This window comes from Microcaecilia unicolor, chromosome 1, assembly GCF_901765095.1.
Source record: "Microcaecilia unicolor chromosome 1, aMicUni1.1, whole genome shotgun sequence".
In the NCBI taxonomy this organism is placed as follows: Eukaryota; Metazoa; Chordata; class Amphibia; order Gymnophiona; family Siphonopidae; genus Microcaecilia; species Microcaecilia unicolor.
The window spans coordinates 449,805,867-449,833,303 of record NC_044031.1 but is presented as its reverse complement, the minus strand read 5'-3'; the positions used below and the strand labels follow the sequence as shown (position 1 = coordinate 449,833,303).

At 40.3% G+C, this 27,437-nt stretch overlaps 1 protein-coding gene across 1 annotated transcript in view; it reads left to right on the top strand.

Moving 5' to 3' along the window:
• LOC115476426 (cytochrome b5) overlaps positions 1-26,894 on the top strand; it is a 96,244-nt gene extending 69,350 nt beyond the window's left edge. Inside the window, exons 3-5 of the mRNA XM_030212800.1 lie at positions 5,526-5,555; positions 21,652-21,686; positions 24,806-26,894. Coding sequence (XP_030068660.1) covers positions 5,526-5,555; positions 21,652-21,686; positions 24,806-24,884 — 144 coding nt within the window. The 3' untranslated portion in view covers positions 24,885-26,894. The remainder of the gene's footprint in view (positions 1-5,525; positions 5,556-21,651; positions 21,687-24,805) is intronic.
• The last annotated feature ends 543 nt before the right edge of the window (positions 26,895-27,437 follow it).

The following is a 27,437-nucleotide window of genomic DNA, read 5'->3' as shown; positions in this document are numbered from 1 at the left end:
TACCACTGCCTTCAAAGCACCCCAAAAAGTGCCATCAGAAACTGCACCCATGTCATTAAGTTTCAAGTTGGATTTAATAACCTCCCGTATCTCCTGGCAGATCTTAACATCACCCAGTACAGATTCATTAATCCTCCTCCAATAAGTAAGGTGCCTCTCTCCCTGCAAACCATTAAGTTGAACTGATACTGGCGCATGATCAGAAACATGTATGCTCCCAATGTCGGTATCCTGTACTTGACCCCACATTGACCGACCACACCAAATAGCATCAGTCCTCATATATGTTTGCTGTGCATGAGAGTAAAAAGAATAGGATCTTTGCCCAGGGTGCTGCAATCTCCACACATCCAACAAGTCTAGCTCTTTAAATTGTAATAATTTCTTTCTGTGTGCTAGAACCGTCCCCCCTCCCCCTTTGGAATGGTCCAAGACAGCAAGTGTTAAATTAAAGTCCCCACCAAGAACTAATTCTCCAGCAACAAAATATGAAAGATCCTCCCTTATGGACTCAAAAAATTCCCCCTGCCCTACATTTGGGGCATATAAATTAATCAATGTAACTTGTTGATCGTGCAACCAACCGAGGACAGCAAGACACCTCCCCTGAGCATCCTGAAATATAGATTCTTCTACAAAGGGCAATCCAGATTTGATATAAATTGCCAGGCCCCCTGTTTTGTTCCTCCCCCGGGGATCAGCATGTGTATAACAAACATTGTAATCCCTACTATTGTATAAAATTACATCTTTTTTCCTTATGTGGGTTTCTTGAAGCAAGACCACATCCATTTAAGGTGTCTAAGCTCCTGAAAAATAATACTTCTCTTACCTGGATCATTCATACCATTAACATTCCATGAACCCACCCTCAGCCCTAACCCCCCTTCCCCCTCCTTAACCCCCCCAACCAACTGACCTCCCCCCACCAGCCAGTTAAATCCTTGATGATGGACGCCATCGCAGGGGCAAATGCACATCAGCACACTAAACACCCCTCGCGATTCCTATACCTCTATCAAGCATCCACCATAAGTCCATATCATCCACACCTTCCATCACTCAACCACACTCCCAGCCATCCCCAAGACAAGCAATTTTCTCAAATAATACCATGCATTTGAAATTGTTTCAGATAGTCCAGCTGAATCAACACAGTAAGTCCTCCGGCAAGCTGCACCACTTCATAGTCCAAGTCACTCAAACCTCAGAATCGTTCATGTTCCCTGATTCTCAATCATCTGACTTCTGGGTGAAGTGCAACCTCTGCCCCCTCGGACCTTCTGCCAAGTGGATTGTCGGTTCACAGATGATATTGGTGCCTGTGTGACAGTCATAAGCCAAGAGATCCAAGCAACTCAACTCAGCAAGAAATTTCCAAGCCTCCACCAGTGCCTGAGCCCTGTGGGTCTGGGACCCCACTGTAAACTGTAAGCCAAATGGAAAGAGACAGTGATATCTTAGTCCAGACCGTTGTAAATAGGAGGTCACCTCATGGAGCTCCCTACGGCTTTGAAGAGTGGCTCTGGCTAAATCTTGAAAGATCTGAATTTTACAATTGTTCCACAAAATCTCCCCCAGGGTTCTTGCCTTCTTCCACACTGCCTCTTTCACTAAGTAGTCATGAAAACTTGCGATAATGTCATGAGGCACAGCATCTCTCTGGGGCCCCAAACTCCTATGTGCTCTGTCCAGTGTAATGTTAACCCCCTCAGAAGCATCAGGGGTGTTTTCTTCAGTGTTCAAAACAATGGTGCAAATCTCCTGCACCACCTGCACACTGTCTTTAAACTGCGCCTCTTCAGGCAGTCCCTTGAAACGAAGATTACGTTGGGATCTATTTTCTAGATCCTCAATAGCAAGTTGTAGGTCTTCCCGCTTCTGGCGTTCCATTTTTAGCTCTGCTTGCATTGTTTACATCTCGTCAGCAACCCCATCCTTCCGCTCTTCAGTTGCTCTAGACGGCTACCAATATCTCTCACCTCTCCACACAATTCTGAAATCGCTGCTTGAATATCCTTTGTCACTGCTCCCAGATCAGCCGTTAAATTCTTAAACCAGCCAGCGACATCATTTTTAGTAAGTTCAGCGTCGCTCTCCAGCACCTCCGCGTGGTTGGGCTCAGATTCTGATTCTTCGTCCGCCATCTTGGAATGGAGCCTTGCCTGCCTCTGCTGCACAGCTGAATCACTTCCTCGCTTCTCTGCTGAAAATTTAAATTTGTCGAGTTTCTTCCTTGCTGCCATCTCTCTGCAAGTCTGGGACTTCACTGGACCAGGTACTAGTGCGGTTTAAACGGGCGTAGCATATTTTTTAATTCCGCTCCGACGGACCTTCAGAATCAAGCTGCCATATCCTCGTGGTGACGTCACTTCCTCCAAAGTCTGCATTTTAATATCAGGATGGAAATGCTGGAAGGTGCCATGTATTAATTCTATATAATTGTTATATAGTGGCATGTAGTGCTACATATAGTGTGCTCCTACATTTCAAATCCTTCATCCAAATTCACAAATAATAAAATTGATGACAAATCAATTAAAAACACTTTGTAAATAGTATTAAGGTTTATTAGGACTCTATCCGTACAGAATGTGTCTGTAACTTAAACCCAATGGTGTGCTGGTAAATTTTTAACAACAGGCTCTCTCCCCGGTCCACCTCTGCGCCCCCCCCCCCATCCAACTCTGCGACCCCCCCCCCCCCCCCCAAAAAAAAAAAAAAAAAAAATTGCAGAGCTGGTTATAGCCAGGGGGGGGGGGGGGCAATGCATTACTCTCTCCAGGAAAAAAAAATTAAATGATCCCAGGTTCCAATCTAATTCATGTTTAATATGGGATAAAATGCCATAAATAAGTAAATATAAACTTTTAATGTTCAGCACCTGATTCTCAAAGTGGACATATTCCAAACACTATAATGAACATAAAATTATTTTTTTTCTACCTTTGTTGTCTGGTGACTTTGTTTCTCTGATCATGCTGGCCCAGTGTCTGATTCTGCTGCTCTCTATATCTGTTCCCTTGACTTCGTTTCCAGGGCTTCCTTTCCATTTATTTCTTTTCTTTCCGCCTTTCTTCTTCATTTCTGGTCCTCCGCAGACTTGACTGTACAGTGGATCCAGCTTTTGCCTATTTTCTCCATCCATGTGCAGTTTCTCTCCTCACTTCCTTTTCCCTCATCTAATCTCCTTCCTCTATCTTCCCTCCATGTCCAGCATTTCTTCTCTCTCCCTTCCCTCCCCTCCATCCATGTTCTGAAACTCTTCTCTCTCCCCTGTCCTCCTCTATCCATCCATACCCATCAATTCTCTTCTCTCCCCTGCCCCCCTACCCATCCATGCCCAGCAATTGTCTTCTCTCCTCTGCCCACCTCTATCCATCCATGCCCAGCGATTCTCCTCCCTCCCCTGCCCTCCCGCTCCCAAACGTCAGAAGGCGGGACTAAGGGCACGAAGGTCACGCGAACTGCAGCAAACAGGGAGGAAAAGCTTGGGCAGCAGGGCTTTAACGCGGCGCTTCAACGTCGAGGAGGTATTTAAAAAAGATGGATGGGAGCGTGAGGAGACGGTGGGGGCGAAGGGCAATCACTGGGCATGTTTGGGAGGGGAGGTAAGCATGGCACCCTCCTGCCATGCTTACCTCCTGCAATGGAGCCGGCTCGCCCCGAACAACAACCGGCTCGCAAGAGCTGTCAAAATTTAACAAGCGGCTCTTGCGAGCCGGCTCCAGCACACCACTGCTTAAACCTCTCTCAGAGAGGAGAATGGTCAATAACTGATAAATGAGGTACTCACAATCCAGCCCCAGCAGTTACAACAGTCGGTAAATCAGTCAACAGCTAACAATCAATAGGTTAAAAAACACTCTGGCTTTCTATGTCTGGGAGGAATAAAAGCAGCTGTGGGCTGCTTCAGCGTGGTGTTCAAGCCCTCTGCACACTGGATTATTACTTAAGGGACAGCTCTAACAGCCATTTGCCATTTCCTTATATTTTTCTCTTCAGAGATCACTCAGAGGGAGGAGGGCAAATTCTGCTTCTCCCAGCATGCCCAGGGGCAGGTGTCATTAGCAGGCTGCCATTACTGAAAACAGCACAGGTGCTTATAAAAGCTAAACACTGAGGACCACAGAAATGCAGGAACCTGGTCCATTCTACACAAGTCAAATAGACTAGAACTCCATTACATATGTATACAGCAAAGGCTGTCCCATTCAATGGGGCCAGCACAAGTGTTTAAACCCGTAAAGAGTAGGACCAAATGATTGGCCAGCTCTTCTAATGAAAACAGAAGTAGTGTTGTTTCACTTGATGCTAAGTTAAGCAGCAGACTTTTTTTTGCCACAGAATATGGTTAAAATTACTGGTAAAACTGGATGTAACAAAGGTTTGGACAAGGTTCTAAAAGACAAGCCTGTTAAGTTATTTAGCCATGTGACTTGGGAATTGACACTTCTAGAGGTGAGCAACAGGTAATAGGATTTGATGGGATTTCTGAAGTCCCAGATTGGCCACTGTTGGAAATAGGATGCAGAGCTTGATGGGTCATTAGTTTCACCAAGCATAGCACCAGTGTTAAGTTTTCCTTCTATGCTATTCATAACTGTGTTTTTGTTTTGTAGGTTATTCTTTCATAACACCTAATTGACACATCTTTTGGGGTGGTAGAATGGGGAGAGTAGCTTCTTTTGTCGGTTGTTAGGAATCTGTCTGTATGGGGCCATAGCCTCCCGTGTATGTATTCACAACTAATTGGGGTTTCCTCCCTCATCTAGCAATCACAGCAACAGTTCTCAGCCAGGAACACAAGACCAGCTTCTGCTTGAACATGATAGACATGCATCCCGACTGTTTACTCGGTGTCATGCTTGTGTGCCTCTCAAAGCACTGAATGTTCAAGAGTGGAAGCCAAGGTTTCTGCGTGACCATGCACAGTTCAGTTTAATACCATTTTTGTTTTAAACCAGAAATTTTCTCCCACACTTTTGGGTTTCCAGCTCAGTTGGAGCTAGGTAATACCATTTTTGTTTTAAACCAGAAATTTTCTCCCACACTTTTGGGTTTCCAGCTCAGTTGGAGCTAGGTTTTGTTGGTCTAAGGCATTACAAGCTTTTATTTACAACCAGTTGAGAGTTTCCCCCTCCCCCTTTCTTTATAATCTCCTTTCCACTTAGTCCAGTGATTGCAACAGAAAATCTAGTCCAGTATTAACTGACAGTAAATCGTCTGATTGCAACAGCATATTTACTCCGGTATTAACTGACTAACTCCCTCTGGAACATAACGTGGACTCAGTCTGCCTGGACTCAGTCTGCCTTCTAATGACTCCTTTAAGCAGTGACTAGGACTCCCTCCCTCTCCCAGTCTGTAAACACTGTCTTTTCCACATTCCCAGCAAAGCCCAGGGAGCAGAGTCCTGGCCAGAGAATCAAGCTCAGGTCCCCATCACTGGGCTGTTTCTGTTTATATATTTTGTTTAATATAAATGTCTCTTTTTTTTGTCTTTTTCTTTTTTTTTTTTGCAGGATGATGTACCAAAACTTCAAAAACCAATAGTAAGTGTTGATGTATTACAAATTTTTCATCCAGTTTGTGCAAGCAATTAAAAGCAACTAGCATGGGAATCACTATGGTCTGAGCTGTGCAGTGTAATCTTACGTTCATAATAAATTGTATTGGTTGCCTCAGTGAAACTGCTAACAATTGAAACAACTGTCTAAGAAAAATTGTTTTAGGAACCCAACACAAAGATAAATCCTTATAATAATGTGGAAAATGAGATGTCCTCAGCAAGACGTAATGATATCACAAACTGAATGGCATCCCATTATTTAACAATGATTATCACTTAAGCCCCTGGGTATCAGTGAGCATAATTCAAAAATCCAATACCTTTTCTACTTATCTCTGATGTTTATCGTGGGTCCCCCTGCCCCTCAATCGGAGAATCTGGAATATGCTCAAGAATGAGCCACCATAACATTTCAAAATTGATTTCATTTGGAAACAGAGTTGGGGTGGGGGTGGCAGTGAGCGTCTGTAGTCTACTTCTGTGTTCTATCAGTCAGGTTCTAATCGTACATGAAGTCCTGCCCACATAAACCTGACTAGGAAATTACATAAATAACAGTAGAAGATTGACATTCAGTACAAGATTTGAATGAATATTGTTTCCCAGTGAGGGGGGTTGTACCATGATGAACCTGCCAAGCAATATTGATAGAATTCACATGGGTTACAAGAAAAGTGCTACCCCCCTCCCCCAGCCAATGATGAAGCATACAGGCTTAAGAGAAGGGCGCCCATCTTGCGTCACAAATCGGAAGATGGGCGTCCTTCTCACAGGGTCGCCCAAATCGGCATAATCGAAAGCTGATTTTGGGCATCCTCAACTGCTTTCCGTCGCAGGGACAACCAAAGTTCACGGGGGCATTTCGGAAGCATAGTGAAGGCGGGACTGGGGCATGCTTAACACATGGGCATCCTCGGCTGATTAACGGAAAAAAGAAGGGCGTTCTTGACGAACACTTGGACGACTTTACTTGGTCCATTTTTTTTTTTTTTACGACCAAGCCACAAAAATGTGCCCTAAATGACCAGTGGCCACAGGAGGGAATCGGGGATGACCTCCCCTTACTCCCCCAGTGGTCAAAAACACCCTCCCACCCCCCCCACCCCAAAAAAAAAAAATTTTTTTTAATTTTTTTTCCAGCCTCTATGCCAACCTCAAATATCATATCCAGCTTCATGACAGTAGTATGCAGGTCCCTAGAGCAGTTTTAGTGGGTACTGCAGTGCACTTCAGGCAGGCGGACCCACAAATATTGGGAATTATTGTCTGTGTCTCCCTGCTTTCAAGAGCATCCCATAGTGGCATACCGGAGGGGCAAAACTATAGGAGAAATATTATCTTACAAGCGATTGGACTATGAGTATCCATTACAGCTGACAGGTCAAACAACATGCGCCCGTTGTCAGTGGTGCACCTCAGCTGTCACGGGGACAGATTGGATAGTACCCAACAGACAAAAACCCATACTGGCCCGAAGGAACACTACATGTGATTCTGAAAACATAGTTTATGCCATCTATTGTCCTTGTGACCTAATCTATGTGGACCGTTCATCATGCCCCATAAAGTATAGATTATCGGAACACAAATCCACAGTTTCAGCCCCCCTGGTTCAACGTTGGTTGGAGAAAGCACATGTTATAAAAGATTTGAGATGGAGAATTATTGATGTGGTCGAGGGGGGGATGGGAAGGTCGGGATGTAGCTAGGATCCTTAATTTTAAAGAACAACGGTGGATATTTAATTTAGATACTATAGCCCCATGGGGTCTTAACAGCCAATTAGAATGGAGTTCCCTGCTCTGACAAAACTATTAGAGGGCTTTTGATTGATTCAGTAGGGGAGGCAGTGATTGGACAGAATTGGGGGCAGTACTATTTAAGTTGTAAGGCAGTGGCAGCCATGTTAAAAGATAGTATGAGATGGCATGCCCAAGAGTAAGCAGTTATTGGGGGATTATTGTGATGTGACACAGATTTTATGTAGTATAATGTGTATTCTTGCTTATAGTTTACAGACCCTGATGCAGCAATGCAGTAATTGCGAAACATGCCGCATGTTGGTCATACTGAGAGTGGGGCTTTATGTGAACACTGAACTGCTATCAAGTATCTACTAAAGCTTAGTTATTATTATAGTAATAGCAGTTCATGGTTGTTACAAAACATTATTGTGAAAATAATCAACAACATTAATGAATTTAGGCAGGAAGGAGAGGGGACCAATGAGGAGCCAACAGCGTACTAGAGTCGGGGGCATTCGGGTCTTCTGACAAATGAAACGCTGATATAGTTTACGTTGTGCTACTGAGGTCCATTGAGGATAATTATAGAAATATGTAAGAAAATAAGATATTTAAAGAACATTGAAGAATATAATACACGATGAAAAGTTTTGAAACTTTGAAAACTTTTGTGGCACTGGGCAATGATTGTGAACACTAGATGCAGCTGTATAGCCTCCACCCATTTGAATTAATTTGAAAACGTATGCTAAGTCCATGAGCTAGATTACTCTGGAAGAAAGGCAGGAGAAAGGGGGGATATGATAGAGACGTTTAAATACCTCTATGGCAATAATATGTACAAGAGCTGATCCTTTTTCAAATAAAGGAAAACTCTGGGATGAGAGGGCATAGGATGAAGTTAAGAAGAAATAGGCTCAGGAGTAACTTAAGAAAATACTCTTCCATGGAAAGGGTGGTGGATGTGGAATGGCCTCCCAGTGTAGGTCATAGAGACAAGGAATGTCTCTGAATTTAAGAAAGCATGGGACAGGCATGTGGGATCTCTTTGGAAAAGGAGGAGTTAGTGATTTACTGAGGATGGGCAGACTGGATAGGCCCTTATATGCTGTCGTGTTTCTAAGAGTATGTTCCTAACTCAGTGTTACATACTGAATCTATTCAGAGACTTAAGCCTGGGCTGCTAGTCACCAAGAGCAAACTCCAATCCTTGATCCCATTTTTTATTTAGTACAAGATAAAGAAATCATTCTCTTACAGCTGCGTTGATATGGATTAGGGATTTTCTGATGCTGGTCCAAACTCTCAGGGTCACTGAGCAATCCAAAGCTTATTTTAAAATGCTTCTCTTTTTTAAAAGCAAGATGTGGAGCTGTAAATTCATGTTGAAATGAGATCAAACTGTTAGATTTGGAAGTGGTTATGCCAAGTTTACAAATTTATTCAAGGTGCTTACCCAACCAATCAAACTCATCATCTGGGTGGCTTACATATTATAATGAAAGAAAGTAAGAAATTGGAGTGAGGAGTACAACAATGCTTTAATGGTCAAAATACTCTTCTCACAAAAACTGCATAGAACTTGACATGGCACCATGTTTCGGCACCAAGTGTCTGCCTGAGGAGTCTTACTTGATGGTGAAGAGTTATGCTAGCCCTTGCTCTCAGTAAAATACAGGCCAATAGCTCATAACAAGAGCTAGGCTTCTTAAAATCAAAATCATCTCTGATACAAAAGAGAGCTAGCTTGTAAGAATCAGTGATCACCTTTGACACAGTTATATTTCACTGTAGCAAGTGCTGAGCTGGCAAGGGAGGGGGGCTTTGCTCCCTGAGACTGGCACCTGCAAGACGTCATGAGCAAGATTGCCATGGTTATGTAGAGATAGTACTGGGTCAGCTGCACCCTGGGTGAGAACATCCAAAGGAGGGGGCTAGGGAAAGTTTGGGGAACATGCAAAGTCATCTATAAGATGCGCTCTGAGCATATCTTGTTTATACTTAGAGCTTGATAGTATGTGAAGTCATTTTGATCAACTGATAAGGTCCAAGAACCCTGGTGACAAAGCTAGGGTCCATTGAAATGAATAGGGTGAAAATAGTATAAAAATGGGAGTCAGAAGGGGGGTATTAGATCAGACAACAGAAGGAAGGCTACAAGAGAAGGCGGGTGACAGACGTGTCATGTAATGCTGCTCCATCATATGACTGCCTGACTTGCCTGTATTGCTATTGGTAAGATTGAAATAAACTATCTTCTTATATCCCAGCGAGTCCTTCTGATTATGGAGTTCGTTAATTCCTGGACTGTGTAAGAGCAGTCTGGGGGAGTATGAGATCAGAATAGGTGGTGGGAACACGCAAATTATATACAACTAGTGGAAAAGGCCCGTTTCGAAAAGAAATGAAACGGGCGCTAGCATGTAGTTTGTTTTTCTGTTATTTTAGTCTGTTGATATGAAAAAATATAAGTGTTTTTAAAAAAGACAGCATTTTTTTTGTAAAAAGTTGTATTTGTATTGTAATTCTTAGTAACATTTTTTACATTTCATAGTAAACAATATGTTTTGTATAATGTTTGTTACAATCATGTAAAAGGTGTCTTTGTTCTGGTACATAAATGTTTTTTTACAAATGCAAGAGAACAGATATATAGTGTTGAAAACATAATATACATATGTCCATCTGTAAATATCAGTTTTGTAAGGAACATGGGAAGTTTGTGAAATGTTTTTGTAATAAGTTCTTAGATTTGTAACATTTCCTTGTATACAATATTTTTTGTATAAATTTTGTTACAATCAGGAAAAAGGTGTCCTTGTTGAGGTCCGTCAATGACTTTGACAATTGCATCAGAAGAGTTCTTTACTCTTGAAAAGGCAACATAGAGTTGTCCATGTGTAAATACTGGTTCTGGAAGGAAAATCCCAACTTTGTCAAAAGTTTGTCCTTGTGACTTGTTAATGGTCATTGCAAATGCCAATTTCACAGGGAATTGTCTTCTACATAGTATAAATGGTAGGTCTGTGTTTGATGGTGCCAGGTCAATACGTGGTATGAAGACAGTACTGCCAGCACTTGATCCACTCAGTACTTGACTAATGATAAGGTTGTTTTTCAAGTCTTTGACTATTAGGCGAGTTCCATTACATAATCCTTTTTTTGTGTTTAAATTTCTGAGTAGTATAATTATTGCACCAATTTTTAAATCTAGTTTATGTGGTGGCATCCCAGTAGGAGTTTGTTGATGAAGAAATTCCACAGGATATAAGTGTTGTTGTTCTTCTGTTGAGTCATTTATGGAATCGGTACTTAAGTAAGTTATTGTGTTTCCTTGTAAGATATTGAGAACGTCGTCATTAATTTTGTCTGCATGTGTATTTTTTGGGCAAAGAATAGTCTTTTGTGCAAAGTTTTCAACTGTGTCTGCAGCAATTGAGTGTCCAAAAACAGCTTCTACTATATCTGTGTAACAAATGTGCTGATCAGGTATTTCAATCATATCTTGGAAACCATTTGGACATGGTAGATTGCCATTAGCTAAATCCATGAGCCAGTTGTTGTATTGTGGATCTGTACAGCGTACGTTGTTGTGTAATTTAAGTATGTGAAATTGTTTCCATAGTTTATTAAATTTAATGCTTGATTCAATAATGTGTGTTGATTAGCATGTGGTACGACTGGTAGAGTTTGTCTGAAATCTCCACCTAGTAGAAGAACTTTTCCCCCAAATGGTTTGTCATTCTTCATGATGTCTTTAAGTAGTGTATCTACAGCGGAAAGTGCCATTGTGGGAGCCATAGTAGATTCATCCCAAATTATTATGTGTGCATCTCTAAGGATTGAAGCATTATTGGAGTTCAATCTGATAGTTGATGTTGAGTTTTCAAGTAGAGGAACTGGTAATTTAAATTGTGAATGATAAGTTCGTCCTCCAGGAAGTAAGTTTGCTGCAATTCCTGTTGATGCAACGGGAAGTGCGATTTTACCTTCTCCTCGGATGGTACTGAGGATAGTTTTATATGTATAAGTTTTGCCAGTTCCTGCTGGGCCATCTAAGAAAAAGCAGTTGTTGGATTGTTGTTTGTCATTGCATGCAGAAAGTATAGTTTTTAAAACTTCTTGTTGGTCATGGTTTAAGTTTTGTTGCATTATTTCTGCGTTATGCTTTTCTTCTGCAGCTTTGAATGCAAGGGTAGGATCTTCAATCTTCTGTGTTATTTTTGGTAAGCCGAAGTGTTGTAGGTTTTTGCCATGTGTTTGAAAAATACTTTGTATTTTAAGAAGGCATAATTGTTCACAAACAGTGCATTCTTGTGTGCATCCATGCATATGTGTAAAATCTTCTAGCATAAAAGTTTTATATTTTTCATAAATTTGTAAAGCATTACATGGTGCTGCAAAAACACAAATGTATGCAAAAACTTCACGTATTTGTTGGGGCATGCTGCATGTGACAGCGTCGTCTAATGTGTTTTCCCACACAGCTTCATCATGAATGAGTCCCATTTTTTTTGCTGCATCTTGGAATGTATTGTAGACAATATTTTGAACAGTTTTTAAGTCTTGAAAACACTTAGCACCAGGTTGGTGTAGTAGAATTAGTCTTAGGCAATAACGTTCGGGATCTGAAGGTAAATTAACTGCATACATCCTGCCAATTGTTTTATTGTTTTCAGTTTTTCTCTGTTTCCACTGTCGTTGTTTTTTGTTGAAGGTATAGTACATAGGAATATCAATGTATAAAATGCTGTTTGCAGGAGGATGTTCAGCATTAAGTTTAAACCATGCTGTTAAAGTAGTGTCCTTTGTTTTAGCTGTTTCTACTGCAATGGTAATGTTTTTTGGATGGAAAACAATGCTTTGTTCATCTGGCAAGTGTACTTCTAATCTCTGGATAGTGTGTGTTTGGTGATGCATTTCAAATGCATTAAGTCGCCATGCAGCTTCAGGAGCAGTAACATATCTTGAGTCTGTGAAGGTTTTAATTTCATCGTGTTGTGAAGTTTTGTGCTCTGTGATGAGGACATTAGCACAATCATGTCCTTTATACACATATTTGAAAAGGTATTTGACACTTTTAATAGATGCACAGATTTCTACATTTATATGTGAATTGTATTTGAGTAGTAAGAAAGGGTTGTAGGGGACTACCCAACTGTTATTAATGATTTTTCCATGTGAAAGTGTACCAACACCATTATCTCTTCGACGGTATTTAGGGTATCCATCACAATTTTGAATAGTTTCATTTTGAAAGGATTTGGGGAATTCTTTTGAGCACTTCCCAGAAACCATGCATGGTAAATTTAAGGTGGTGTTATTGCAGGGGCCATGTATCATATGTTTTGCAACAATAGAATGGAGACGTGGGAATTTTTGTATGTCAGGTATTTCTGCACAAACGATTTTATCAATTAACTCTGTTGTTTTAGGCTTGTGCTCTTCTGCTAAGATGAGTAAAATATGTGCATGAGGTAATCCACGTTTTTGAAATTCTATGACATGTATTTTTGCAAGAGGGATACCAAGTATGTGTTCTTTGCATATGTCTTGTAGTAATTGTTTGAGTTTTAAATGAAAGACTCTTGCCACTAAGTCTGGTCGAAATTCTGACGTTTGTCCTTTATGTAGGTTTTCAGTAATTTCTTCCCATTTAGGGTTGCATGTCATAGTAATAAATAGATCTGGTTTTCCATATTTCCGAACTATGGCCATTGCATCTTGATAATTTTGATGCATATTTCTTGGGCTTCCTGAAAATGTTGATGGTAAAATGAATGGCTGTCCTGGAGTAAATTGTGGATCTGTATTTTCACTGGCAAGGTGGTCCATTAATCCTTTGTATTTTTCAACTCGTAAAAGTTTTTGGTTTTGTCTAATATAATTTAGTCTGTTGGCCTCAGTTTTAATATAGGCATCCACAAAGTACTGTTGGGTTAGTTTTCCAGCTGAAAGGAAAGGATTGAAATCCTCTCTGATAGCAAAACGGTATCCATAGTACTGCATTTGTGTTACTCTAATTCTGGTTTTTTTTTCTTTGTTGCGCATGTTCCTGAGACATTCAGGTTGTTCAGACAAAGGAATATTTATCCCCCAGCTCTGATCTCCATATGGGAATAGTAACGGATATACCATAGGTTCAAGGTTTGGATCTAACACACTTATTATTTCAGTTTGATTTGTTTGTTTTTCTGTGTTTCGGCAGTGTATTATCAGATCTCGATGTAAAGGAGGCTCACCTTCTGTGTTTTGAAAAATGAAAGCAACCTCATTGGCTCTGGGTGCATTGTATCGGCGTGGATCATGTTTCCGATCTTGGACAATGGCCATAGAAATTCTAGGTGGTTCTATTGTTAGTCGTTGTGCTTCTGCTATACTTTCATTCTCTACTTCATATAGCATTTTACAGGCGTCAGCAAAAGGATTTTCAGATGCCATAAAGTTGCTTAATTGTGTCATTAATTTTTCATGGATGTGTGCATTTGGTAAGATTTGTAGTCTCTGAAGAGCTGCTTCGTCTGGATCTAGAATATATAATTGAGCAAACTGTCTTTGTTTCTCATTGTCTGGATGCAGTGATCCTGTTCTATGGTAAATAGTGCCATTGATTCTAAAGCAGTAAGGGCCATATCCAGGTGGAGGTGAAATGTTAGCTCCCATAGATGCAAAGGCTAAGGAACTATTAATGGAGCGAATATTTTCAAAGAAATTTTTAGAATATTGATGTTCCCCAGACAGAAGCTGCTGTATAAGTTCATTAGATCTAATAGGTGGAAGATATACTTTTCCCTTACTACAGCACTTTGTAAAGAAGTTGTCAGAAGGTCTTTCATTGTTGAAATGTTTAGCTTTGCAAAAAATACATATAGCGTTCATTAGACCACAACTGTAGTATGGAGTGTTGTTCTCATTTACACAGTCCATTACTGCAATTCCTTTGTTTGAAGTTGTAGAATGTGTCGTGACTGTTGGGTGTGCTAAATCTTGTGGTTTTTCTGTAGCTGTTAGTCTCTTTTTGTGTTTGTATGCTTTTCTTGTTCTATTTGTTGGTGTTCTTTTTTTTTTGTTTTTGTAAGCATGTGTGTATTTCTGTTGTAGTGTTTTCCTCATGTAGACGTGGTTTTTTTTTATTTTTTAAAGCTGCACGCCTTTTTCGTTGTGCTTCTGTTTTACTTTTCGTACGGTTAGTCTGTTCCTCATCAGTTAATGTTGTAGTATTTGTTTTCATGGACCTTTTGCTTGTAGTAGCTTGTTCAGTTAAATCTGCATTTTTCTGCTGAGTGACAGTAGCACATGTTTTTGTTAAGGGTGTAGTTATTCCATCTTTAAGTTGTAGAAAATCTTGATTACTTATTGTTGTTATATTCTGTTGTCTTGACCTTTTCCTTGCAGTTGGTTGTTCACTTAGATGTGCCTTTTCCTTCTGGCTCATAGCCGCACGCCTTTTTTTTTGAGCTTCTGCTGTTTTTTGTTTAAGTTCTGTCAAGTGTTCAGTACTAAGTGCTGATAGATTTTCTAATCTTGACCTTCTCCTTGCAGTTGCTTGTTGACTTAGATGTGCCTTTTGGTCGTGGCTCATAGAGGTACGCCATTTTCTTTGAGCTTCAGTTTTGTGTTCTTTACGTTCTTTCACTTGTTCAGCAGTTAATTTTGTTATATTTAGTATCCTGATACTTTTGCTTCTAGTGGCTTGATGTATCTTCTCATCCTCAGTTAAAGCTGCACGCCGCTTTTGTTGTGCTTCAGCTTTTTTGCGTTTACGTTCTGCTACTTGTTGAGGAGATATTTGTTTGATATGTTGTTTAGTGCGCCTTTTCCTTTTAGTATCTTCTTCATATTCTTGTACTTGTTCATCCTCACTTAGAGGTACATGCCTTTTCTGTGGTGCGTGAGATGTTTGTTGATGTTGTGTCTGGTGTTCCTCAGTTATTATAATATTTCGTATAGTTGATTGCTTCATTTCATGGTGTTCTGTAGTTTCACATGTGTTTTTCTTCTGAGTGTGAGTAGGCAGTGTTTTTCTTATTTTTTTCTTAGTATCCTGTTCAGGAGGGGTTATTTTTTTTTGATAGGTGTGATCTGCATATTTACTACAACTGGCAGTCTGTGAGGTTTTTGGTTCTGTAGTATCCATATCCAGTGAGAGTGCTGTATGAAACTGTATATGAGAAATAATGTTGACAGTGAGATGCACAGTTTTTCTTTGAGAGATAGATGCTGTGTTTCAGAGAGTGAATGAGGAATCACTGTTTCTCTGTCAATCTGTCAGGCAGGTTATGGTTTTTCTGATATCCTGTTTTATAAATCACTGTCTGCTATCTGTCGGCTGTATGTATGGTTCAGATGACAACAAAGTGTAGATGAAAGGCTCAGTGGAATTCTGTGTTTCTGAGTATCCTGCTCGCTGTATGTCCAGTGTTCTGAAAGAAATGAAGGGGGGGGGGGGGGAATGTAAGTTAGCATGTGAGGTCAATTGTGTATTAAAGTGAAATATTATGACAGAGTATGTATATGATTGATGGTAAGTATGTAGCAGTATGTGTGACATAGAGTCTGTATATGTGACACACACAGTATGTGAGAGAGACAGCAAGTATCTTGAAAGACACAGAATGTGTGAGCTCCAGAGAAAGAGTGGTTGTGAGAGAGAGTGTAAGAGACAGTAGTTGTGAGAGAGAGAGTGTAAGATAGTAAGACAGAGTATGTGTTCGTGTGTGAGTGAGAGAAAAATATGTTGAACTTAAAGGTCACAGTTTGTGTGAATAGTTTTATTTCCCCCAATGCATGTGTGCCCATCAGTTTGTCTCCCTTTGTATTTGCTTCATGTTGTCCACCAACCTCCATACCTGTTAGTAGAGTGTATGAGAGTAGTTGATGTGCGTAGTCTGCTTCACAGTGTCAGTGTAGTGAGGTGTCTTGTTGGTATCCTGTTACTTGTGACATTTGGTACCACCGTCCTAGTTCTCTCTGTCCGCTGTTCTGAAACAAATGAAGCAGACAGTATTGAAATTATGTAATTAGAATAAAATGTAAAATGGAATAGCTATGGAGCAGTAAATATGAGTGACAGAAAGTGAGATTAAATAGATAGTGAGTGTGTTTGTTTTTCAGACCTGGGGGGGGGGGGGGAAGTGTGTGAGGAGGGGTGAAGTGGATTTCAGGTTGATTATGAATGTGTGTCAGAAAGAGGGTGACATGGTTTATAGTTGTACTGTATTTGTTTGGTGTCGTTTGTTTTTGGAGGGATAAGGTGTGGTGAAAAGAGTTTGTGTGAGAAAGTGAGTGTTGCAGAGAATTGCAGAGGGCGGCGGAGGGTTGTGAGAAACAGAGTTTGTGATAGAGAGAGAGATTGTCCATGGATCCATACCGTGCATCAGTGTTTGCGTGTGAGATTGGCAAGGGGGTGGTGGGATGATAGATCAGTGTGTGTGTGTGAGACAGAGTATGATAGGCTTGATGTTTGTTTAGGGCAAAGTGAATAAAAAGAGTTTGATTGTGTTCAGTGGTTTTGGCAAAAATGTTAAATGTATCTGATGGGAATTATGTATGAAAGTGTAATTTTAGCAGAGAGTATGTATGTGAGTGTGAAAAAGTATGTGTGACACAATGAATATATATGTCAGAGAGACTGACTGTATGTGTCAGATAAAGAATATGTGTGAGAGACAAAGTGTGTCTGAGAATGTAAGGTGGGAAGACACAGAGTGTGTGTTTATGTGTGAGACAGACAGAATCATTTTCAATTTGGTAATCACAATTAGTCTGATTTATTTCCCCCAATGCATGTGTGTGCATAAGTTTGTCTCTGCTTCTGTCCTGTGCACCTTTCACCATGTAGCTCCATACCTGTTAGTAGACTGTGTAACGGCAGTTGGTATCCATATTCTGGTTGAGAGTATCAGTATAGTCAGATGTGTTACGCGTTTCCTGTGATGTTGCTTATTTGGTGAGAGTGTGCTTCTTTTCTGTGTCTGTAGTTCTGAGAAAAATGGGAGGGGGTAGAATTGAAATCATCACGTACTGTCAATTTAATATTGAAGTAAAAAGTTTAGAATGAGTAAATATCACTGGTAGAAAGTGAATGTGTGTGAAACAGATATTGAGTGTGTGAGTGAGACAGGGTGGTGAAGAAGAATTTTAAAGTGGATTGGTGCATGAGTGTCTGTGTGTGCGTATCACAGAGAGAATGTAACAGAGTGAATGGATTTTTACAGGGAGGAGGTAGCAGAGAGCTTGGAGCGTGGTCAATGTTGGTTTGAGCTTGTGTTACATGTTTATAGGGGTGCTATTTGGAGTTCCTTTAGTGTGGTTTGTGTTTTAGAGCGATGAGGTGAAGTGGAATGAGTGAGTGTTTTAGAAAGTGAAGAGGGTGCTTCAGCAGTGCTTTCGGGTTGAAGGAGGCAGGGAACAGAAATTGAACGTGTGATAAATAGTGTGTACATATCCATATTATACAGGATTATGTGTGTGAGAGATCAGAAAGGGGGAAGGGGAGTAGGTTTGGACTTTCTTTAGGAGAAAGGCACATGTAGGTTTCATAGAGTGTGTTGTCTCAGAATATAAAATTTATCTTCTATTGACTATCATGTATTAAAGTGACATGTTAGAATACAGTATGTATGTGAGTGATATAAAGTTTGTGTGAGACACTGATTGAGTGTGTGAGAGATAGAGAATGAGTATATGTGCTACAGACACTATAAGTGACAGAGATAGTGATTATGTGTGAGACAGAGACAGTGTGTGTCAGATACAGAGAGAGTGAAACCTATATGAGACAGACTATAAGATAGCGAGGATCTGTTTGTGTGTGTGTAAGAGACAGAGTAAGAATTTGAATTTGGATGGACTGGAATCCTGCATGAGTGTGTATATGTGTGACAGAGAGAGTGTGAAAGGCTTGATGTTTGTTCATGAGGAAGTGAGAGTATTTTCCCTATAAGGTAAGTAGGTGTTAAGACACCTTAGGTTTTGTAGAGAAATTGTATCCTACCTTGAAAACTGCTGCATAGACAAACGTCTGTGGTGAGGTGGGGGGATGGGGAGGGGAGTTAGTATTTCACGTAAAGGTAATGACACAATGCTTGTGGCATGCAGCACCAAAGTCCTGGACAGACACAGCGGCATCTGCATTATACTGTGAGTGGCATTGCATTAGGTTCTTCAAGTGTTATGGTGCTACTTGTTTTGCCTTCTGCTACTCTGGCATTGCTGCAATGGAAAAACTACAAATGAACAATTAAAGAAAGCAGTCATGTCCATAGCTGCCACAAAAAAGATAAATTAAGTGGCATACTGAACAGTCCAGGTGTTACCCACAGCCAGCAGAAGGTGATTCATAGTTTTTCAGTGAGATTCCATTTTCTTAATGAACATAGGTGATGGTACATGTTTGGCCTTGTAGTTCAGTAGCATTGCTGTAGTGAAGTAACAGAAACTGACAAAATTAAAGAAAGCATTTATGTCCATACTTCCCATAAAAAACATAAAGAAATTAGCATTGTGAACAGTTGTTGCGTGACCCATAGCCTGGAGAAGGTGGCTCATACTGTTACAGTCACATGCTGTTTGGTTTCTGAAGTTTGCTGCTGGCGCTTGTTTCACCTTGTGCTGCACAACCATTGCTGCAGTGGGGAAAGTAAAACTGAAGTATAGAAACCATTAATTTGTATAACTCCCATTGGAATCAAATAAATTGGTATAGTAAACAGTCCTGGTGTGACCAGCAGCCAGCAGGAAGTGGCTCATAGTGTTTGAGTCACATGGCATTTCATTGGTGAAATTAGCTGGTGGCACATGTGTGACATTCTTGAGCTGTAGCATTGCTGTACTGAAAAAAATGAAATTCAATAATTAAAGAAAGCATTCATGTGCATAGGTGTGATTGGAAACAGAAAAAAACTGCCATAGTGAAGAGTTGTGGTGTGAGGTACAGCTTTGGCTTCTTGAGCTGTAGCATTGCTGTAGAGAAGAAACTAAAAAGAAACAATGAAAGAAACCATCTATGTGCATTAGTTACATAAAAATTACCAATCAACTCCCATATTGAACATGTTTAATGGTATTATAATTGCATTGTACATATAAGATAGTGTCCATTAAAATGGTGAATATGTAATATATCCCCATGGTATGGTTTTGTTTTTTAAAGGGTTTTTTTTACACATATATAGCTGACAGAAAAGTTTCTTTTAATGTATGTAGTTGTGTTTAGTAACGTTATTATTGTTAACAGATGTATACTTTAGCAGACATTCATTTGTTTCAGTACTGGTAGTGGTGGTCAAAATGGCTGCCTATAACAGGGTTGAAAGTAATGGTGCAGGAAATAACAGTGAAGCAGCAAAGGTGTAGAAACAGAAATAAATGAGGGTAGAGGCGTGCAAGCAGATGAGCAAGTAAAGGTTCGTTTGTTGTTGTCGGTGGGCATTTTAGCAGTGCAATGATTAGTAGATGGTGAAACGTATAATCAAAATGGCGGGTGAAATACCGGGAATGAGTGCAGATGAGTAGAAGCAGAGGAAAGCAGTATATTTGTTTGTTAGACGCTTTATTCTGAATTGCGGACACAGAAAGCAGCAAGAGGGTGAAGCAGAGGGGGAATTATGGTGAGAGAAAAGATCAAGAAGTTGGTAATACCTTGTTTTAATTTTTGAAAAGTAAGTCCGTGTAGATGAGTGTAGATGAGTAGAAGCAGATGAAAGCAGTATTTTCGTTCGGAGGACGCTTTATTGTGGGTACTAATGTCCCGGCAGAGGAAGAATTGCGGACACAGAAAGCAGCAAGAAGTAGAGGGTGAATTGCGGACAGAGAAAATAATGTTCCGGCATAGCAGAGGGGGAATTGCGGACACATAAAACAGGAAGAAGTTCGTAATATATTTCTAATAAATAAGTTTGCGTTACCTTTATTCCAACAAAGTAAAGGAAAGCCTTTATTCCAACGAAGTAAAGGAAAGCAATGTTGCTTTTCCAGCGTTGTTGGGCTCGTGTTACCCAGAGAAGGAGTGACCCCTTTTACTTTAATGCTCCTCCTTTGTTGTGTAGCAGTTGGCTGTGATAGGTCCATCATCCGTCGTTGTATTCCGTTGCTTGGCAACGATGGAGGCGCACGTATAGAGTGAGCCGTTCGCGTGTTAGGTCCGCCCCTTCTTTTCTTTGAGTTCTTTGATAGGTGGATGGGAACGATGGAGGCGCACGTATTGAGTGAGCCGTAGGTCCGCCCCTTCTTTTGTTTGATAGGTCCATCATCCGTCGTTGCATTCTGTTGCTTGGCAACGATGGAGGCGCACGTAGAGAGTGAGCCGTTCGCGTGTTAGGTCCGCCCCTTCTTTTCTTTCAGTTTTTTGATAGGTGCATGGGAACGATGGAGGCGCACGTATTGAGTGAGCCGTAGGTCCGCCCCTTCTTTTCTTTGATAGGTGCATGACGCGTGATTGCATTCCGTTGCGTGGCAACGGCGACTGACGCCTTCGCCTCAGACGCTCCTCCCTTGTTGTATTCCTATTGGTGTGTTGCAGCTGTGACGCTCGTTTCAGATCATGGCGGCGCCCAGATGTACTGTGGTTAAAAGTGGTTACAGAGCTTCGAACATACGAACTTTTGAAGCTTCAAAGTGTGGTTCAGAACGTTCATGGTGCTTTTTATGTCCAGTTGGGGCGTGGTGTAGGTCGCAGAAGGGGCGTGGCTGAGGGCGGTGGTGAGTAGTCCGAATAGCCAGGAGGACTACAGCAGTTCAGGACTTCACTGCCACAGTTGGAGGGAGTTTCAGAACGTTCAAGGTGGGATTTATTTATATAGATGGACAGGCCTCCAGTGTGAAAAGAGGTTTAGTAAGAATGTGGGCTGAAGGGAATGCTCAGGAAGAGGAAGACCCCCCAGATGGTTTTACTGGTAGCGGTACAGCATTCGTTTTGGATTCTGTCAAATAAGACTCCTGAGGCAGGCACTCAGTGCCAAAACAGGGTGCCATGTCGAGTCCTGTCTTTTGTCTGCTGAGCTTCCTTCCGCTTCCAACTTCGTCTTTTGCCAGTAATGTAAGAAAAATATCTCATTTTGCTGGGCCATTCCTGTAATACTATATGCACTTCGCACTGTGGAGTATAAGTGGACCTTCGTTTTTTCTGTCACTTTTAATATGATCATTGTTTTTATGGAGGAATTCTCAGGTTAAGGTGGAGCTCAGTAAGCATTTTTTATTTCTGTTGATTTTTGTTATACCATCACAGAACACCAAACTTGCTATTGCAAACTAGGTATTGAATAATGTAGCTGAGAAAAAAATGTAAACAAAATGGTTCAAAACTTTTTTTTTTTTTTTTTGTGATTTCAGGACTCAAATGTTTCTTCTGTTGAAAATAATTCCAGGTATGTTTGTTTCTTTTTGTTTATTAAAAATTTGATTTATTACTTTTTCTGCAAAAGCAGGCCAAAGCGATTCACAATGAAATCGATTAAAAAAGAAATACAGTAAAATTGGAAGAGGAATGCCAAGTAATGATAGGACAGAATATAATCACACCTGCTATGCTACTTGTTGGAGATAACAAAAAGAGCAGCAAGAAAGGAGAGGGGGGGGGGGGGGGGGGGGAACCAACACATTTATTAGTCATCTGTTTCAGTGTTTCCCAAGTCCAGTCCTGGAGTACCCCTTGCCATTCAGGTTTTAAGGATATGCACAATGAATATGCATGAAAGAGATCTCCATATAATGGAGGCAGTATATGCAAATCCAAGTTTATCCATAGTCATTGTGGATATCCTGAAAACCTGAGTGGCAAGGGGTACTCCAGGACCGGACTTGGGAAACACTGATCTATTCCATCTTAACCATTAGCCAAAACCACGCTACCATATGCCAATTGTAAAAAATGGGTCTTTAATAAAGATTTAAGGGGTCCTTTTACAAAGGTACACTAGCGTTTTTTAGCGCTCTAAAAATGCTAGCGTGCCTTTGTAAAAGGACCTCTAAATTTGAGACATGAACGCTATAGGTTTTGGGGGGCAAATCATTCCACAGTTTTGAGGCAAGGAGAAAAACAGAAGTTCTAGTAGATTCATAATGTGCCTTTTTTTGTTACTGAGGGGAGAACCACGAAGCATGTGGTTATGTGTGTAAGTGATGATAAAATAGAGGGAGAGGTACAAAGGCATTACCATATGAAGCATTTTGTGAGTCGAGCAAAGGGCCTTGAACCAGGTGTGGAAATTGACAGCCAATATATTCTAAGAAGAAGTAGAGAAACATAATCACATCTTTGGTCAGGCATTACAGAGAAAATGGGCTACAGAAATTTGTAGGGTCTGTGGTTGGTGGAGAAGGTGTTTAGGTATACCATGTAAACCGAGTTACAATAGTCCGTACGAGAGAGAAGAAATGCGTGAAGTAGAGTATGTAAAGTGGAGAAATCGGGGAAATTACGAATAGACCGAAGGCGTCTCAAGGTAATTAAAAAAAAAAAAAAAAAGCCTGACCTGATAACCTGAGAAATCTTGTTTTTCAAAAATGAGCTGAGAATCAAATATCACTCCCAGATAATGAAATGAGTCTGCAAATTGAACAATAGAGATGTAAGTGAAGGTTTAGAGTGAGATCCTGTAAACCAGCAGGCAGTTGTTTTGGAAGGATTAAGGACCAATTTGTGAGTAGTAAGCCAATGGGACACCGAATGGAGACAAATTGTAGAGGACTGATGTCAAGAGAAACTGGTGAGGTGAGAAAAATAAGGAGTATGTCAGCATAAATGAAAAAACAAATTAAAATCTTGAATCAAAGTGGCTAGAGGACTTATAAAAATATTAAACAAAAGTGGGGATAATTTGGAGCACTGGGAGACCCCACATTTAAAGGGCTGTGTAGGTGATGATGAAAACAAACTGTGAATTGCAAAAGTATGATCAGAAAGATCAGAGGAAAACCATTTTAAAACAATGCTAGAGAGGCCAATGTCCTTCCACCGAGTAAGTAGGAAACTCTCAATAGATTGAAGATTTCTTAAAAAGGTGCTCCAGTCAGACAGGAGAAATCGTGTATGAAGTTGGGTGAAATGAGCCCTTTTTTAGGAGGGCTGTGTGACCAACCATTATTCTGACTTTGGTGGATAATGGTGCTGTTAAAATTTAATCTTAGAGTCAAACTCCATGTCTTGAAGTTGTAAATTAATAATTCTTGATAGTGAGCCAAATCTGTGTGCAGTAAGAAGTCTAAAAACTGTGTGAGTTGTGGAACAAATGCATATTGTTAAGCAGCTGCAAGGGTCTTTATACTGGAGTTTTCAATTTTAGTATTTCTAAAAGGAAAAGCTTCTAATCAGCTTCATGTATTTCACTGGCACAGCTCTAGATAGGCTGAATACCCTTGGTTTATCATTGGCAGTAGTCTCATGATTCTTGGAGTTGATTTTTAAAAGTATGGAGAGACTATCTGAAGTTAGTCTGACAGGCCATTAACTTGCATTTTACTTTTCAAGACTTGAATTAAATATTATGTCTGTCACTGGTATCAAATTTGTAAATAGCAGTTCTTGTGCTTGATACAAGCTGTGTTTATTTAATGTCTCCCCCCTCCATCTTTATCTTCTGACTACATAATCCAAGCCTAGTGGTATAGAAAATTTTAATAAACCATTTGTATAAGTGTTGTTCTGTTTAGGCTTTCTAGGGGTTGAAGCAGATACTTTGGATCACAAGCCTCGGATTCCTTATTGGATTTGAATGCTCCATTGGCAGTGGAACAGGGTGGCCACTGGGGTCTCAACCCGACCAACGTTTGCACCTTATATCATAAGCAACTAGGGAGCACGAGTGATTGAGGTCTGATTGTTTGAGCCCCCAACCCCTCAAAAGGTGTTCTACTGTCCCCGATCCCCAGTCTGCTCGCATTTTAGTCCTATTTCATAATCCTTGTTTACAATTTCTGTTGTTCTTGCTCTTTCAGCAGCTATTTTGGCACGAAACACACAGCTTTTTTGTATATTTGCTTTTCTCTGATGCATACACTACTGTATACCATCATTATTTCATCTTCAGTACTTGCCAGATGTGAAGTATAAGGGTTTTTTTTCTTCTTTCAGAAGTCTAGTTGATCACAAATACCATGTCATTGTGCCAGAAAGAGCTGGGGTATGGGAGGCACTGCAGATAGACTGCCAGCCTCCAAACACCCGTCTTTCAGTCATAAAGGAGGATCATATATGAGTTACTGGAGTAAATGTGTTAGGATGGAGAAGTTAGCGGAGGAATGCGAGAGGTGATCTAGGTGGTTTACTCATATTGTTGCCCATGAAACCAACAACCAAAACTACAGGGACTGACAATTAGGCTGATCCTTAAAGGATGATGGGTAGTTTTTCCATAGAGAGATCCTTTGAATACTTTCCAGCCTACCTGACTGTAAAATATTTTACTTTGAAACAGCAATGAAATTGCAGTATCCTACTTCTTTCCCCCTGAGAAATAATTTTTCCTTGCTGTGATTTGGTTTGCAGCTGGTGGACCAATTGGGTAATTCCAGGAATATCAGCCATCATTGTGGCCCTAATGTATCGATTGTACATGGCAGAATAAGTATGAAGAAGCCACATAAAGAGGGACTGATCGAGCCTACCAGTGACGCATGGATTCCTTTGAAACAGAATCACCATCGTGCTTTCAATGATAAAGCAAATATCCAGTCTTTTTGGTCACAGAAAAAAGCTGGACTTTATACAATGTATGCTAAAGTGAATCTTTAACGCATTTTTTTCATTTGTACGTAAGCCAGGTGTAAAACCTTTTAGTCCACTGTGTTTCCCTTGCTGGAAGTAGCACTGCCTACTAACTAGTCCTTTTCCAGATTGTAGATCTTCGTCATAGAAAGGGGATAGGCACTAGACCAAAAGGTTTTTGTAGAGATCATTGCTTTTAAGCCTTTAAAGATCATGTTCAGTGTGGTTTGTCAGGTTTTCTTCTTTTTTTTTTTCTTTCTTTCTTTTTTGCCTTTCCTGTTTGAGCCATTTGAATCACTCTTTTTGGTTTATGCACATGTAATCTGATGTGAAAAGGGTGTTTGTACAGTACTTATGTGTCTCCTTGTGTGTTCTTTCTTTTAAGAGCACTTAATTTGTATGAGTCTATCTGAAATCTGTATTTTCTAAATGCCTTTGATGCTAATGATAGGGATAGGAGAAGGGCATAATCCTATTAAGAGTTATTTACCACTTATATTGCACCTGTTAGTGCTATACAAGAGGATTCACTGCTTTAAAGAGTTTACAACCTCAGTTCTGAGTATAGTCAAAAAGAGGGTACGTGACTTATTCAACATTCTCAGTAATGGAAAGTGGAATACAGGCCAAGGTAGCAAAGTCCCTGACTCCTAGATGAACTCAGTGCTTTAACTGCTGTGTCAGTGCTGTACCACAGGGTTCACCTGCATTGGGTCATCTGAGTTCTTGAAATGAGTTCCGTGTCCATGATTGCAAAATCCCCCCAGCCCCATCCTACAAACATCTGCAATACCTGTGCCTTTGCTCTGACAAAGCAAGTGAGACTCTTGTATAGACTTGGCTGCCGTCCAGCTTTCTGGATGCATTCCCTGTGACGTGATCAAGACAGCCAGTTAGACAAAACAGAATGCACTAATAATTACCATGCCTCAACAATAGGAGAGAAATTTAGTCTCAGTTTATTTTGAAACATGCTTCTAAGATCTCTGGTTCTTGCCTTTCCCTCGTCCCTTCCCTCCTCCCCCTCCCCCAAAAAAGAGTTTTTTCAGTAGGAGAGTACAATTTGGGGCCTCTGGGACTGCAGTCAAGACTTTCACAATAACTTGTTAAGCAAATTAGGTTAAACCAAATGGTATGTTTCTGTCTTATGTTGTCTTAAAACCAGACCAGTATAAAGCCCTTGACTATTGTTGTACATCCCTATTCTATGCAGAAGTTTCCTTTCCATACAATATCTTTGCTAGAGCTGAGTTTTACTGTGACTAGCTCTGCTACCATGGACAAGTATCAAGATTTCTGTACAATCCATATGATTTTTGTCTTCCTCAAACCCAACTGTGAGCTTGTCATGAGGTTTTCACCTGCAGGATCCAGCTTGTCACCTCTGACAGTAGAAGCATGCTGAAATTTGATACTAAAATGGTAGGATTTAACAACCCTCCATTTCCTGGAGCTTTCAAAAAGGTCATTTTTATTTCTCAGCATCTTGATATTTGTTTCTACCTAAGCTTGCTGTGCCCCTCTCATCCTGGATTAAATTGCTTTTGTTGCAGTTGGTTGCCTTAGAAAACCTGTTAACCCCATGGACAGTTGCTTAACCACAGCACAGTTTGCCATAGACTACATCCTTACAATAGTGCCCAGGACCACTTCTTCGTGAGGCAGCAGTTTTTTGCTTGGTGTAGTAATAGTTTCGGTAGAACCTGATATATCATGTCAGATTTTATGACAGCTTTTTATTGGCTGTATGATTGGCATATATGTTTTAGTCTATAACCCACACAAACGTTTTGGGGGTTTTTTCTTTAACACTTTTATAGAACATACCAATCAATGAAATTTGTTCAAAATAAAAATTGTTATACTTTTATATTTTATCCTTTTATTTGTTTTTCTTTCCAACACCATGGGAAAATTAGAAAAGAATTATAAAGAGTTGAGAATATCTGTAGGCAGTATCACTCTCCAAAATTGAACAAGATCAAATTTAGAATGGAGGGTTGGAAACTGGTGAAAAAAACACACTGAATTTGAAAATGAACCAGATCAGATCGGGGTCAAGAGAAAATAAGCCCTGCAAAAATGGTGCAGATCATTTTATATGGGTGTGGTAGCCATGGTAGTCCTCTTTTAAAGTACTAAATAGAAATTAAAACAAAATATAGAAAATAAGATGATACCTTTTTATTGGATTAACTTTAATACATTTTTTATTAGCTTTTGAAGGTATGCCTTCTTCTGTATCAGTATGGGAGAAGTAATTTCAATTTCTGCAACATACATAAAAGGGAATTCCTTTTTCTCCAAGGACAATCAGGCTTCTTGTTCTCACAAGTGGGTCAACGTCCTGGTCGGCCCAGGAAACAGCAAATTTTACCCCAGCAAAAATAAAAGTTTTGCCAGAGTCTTCTGG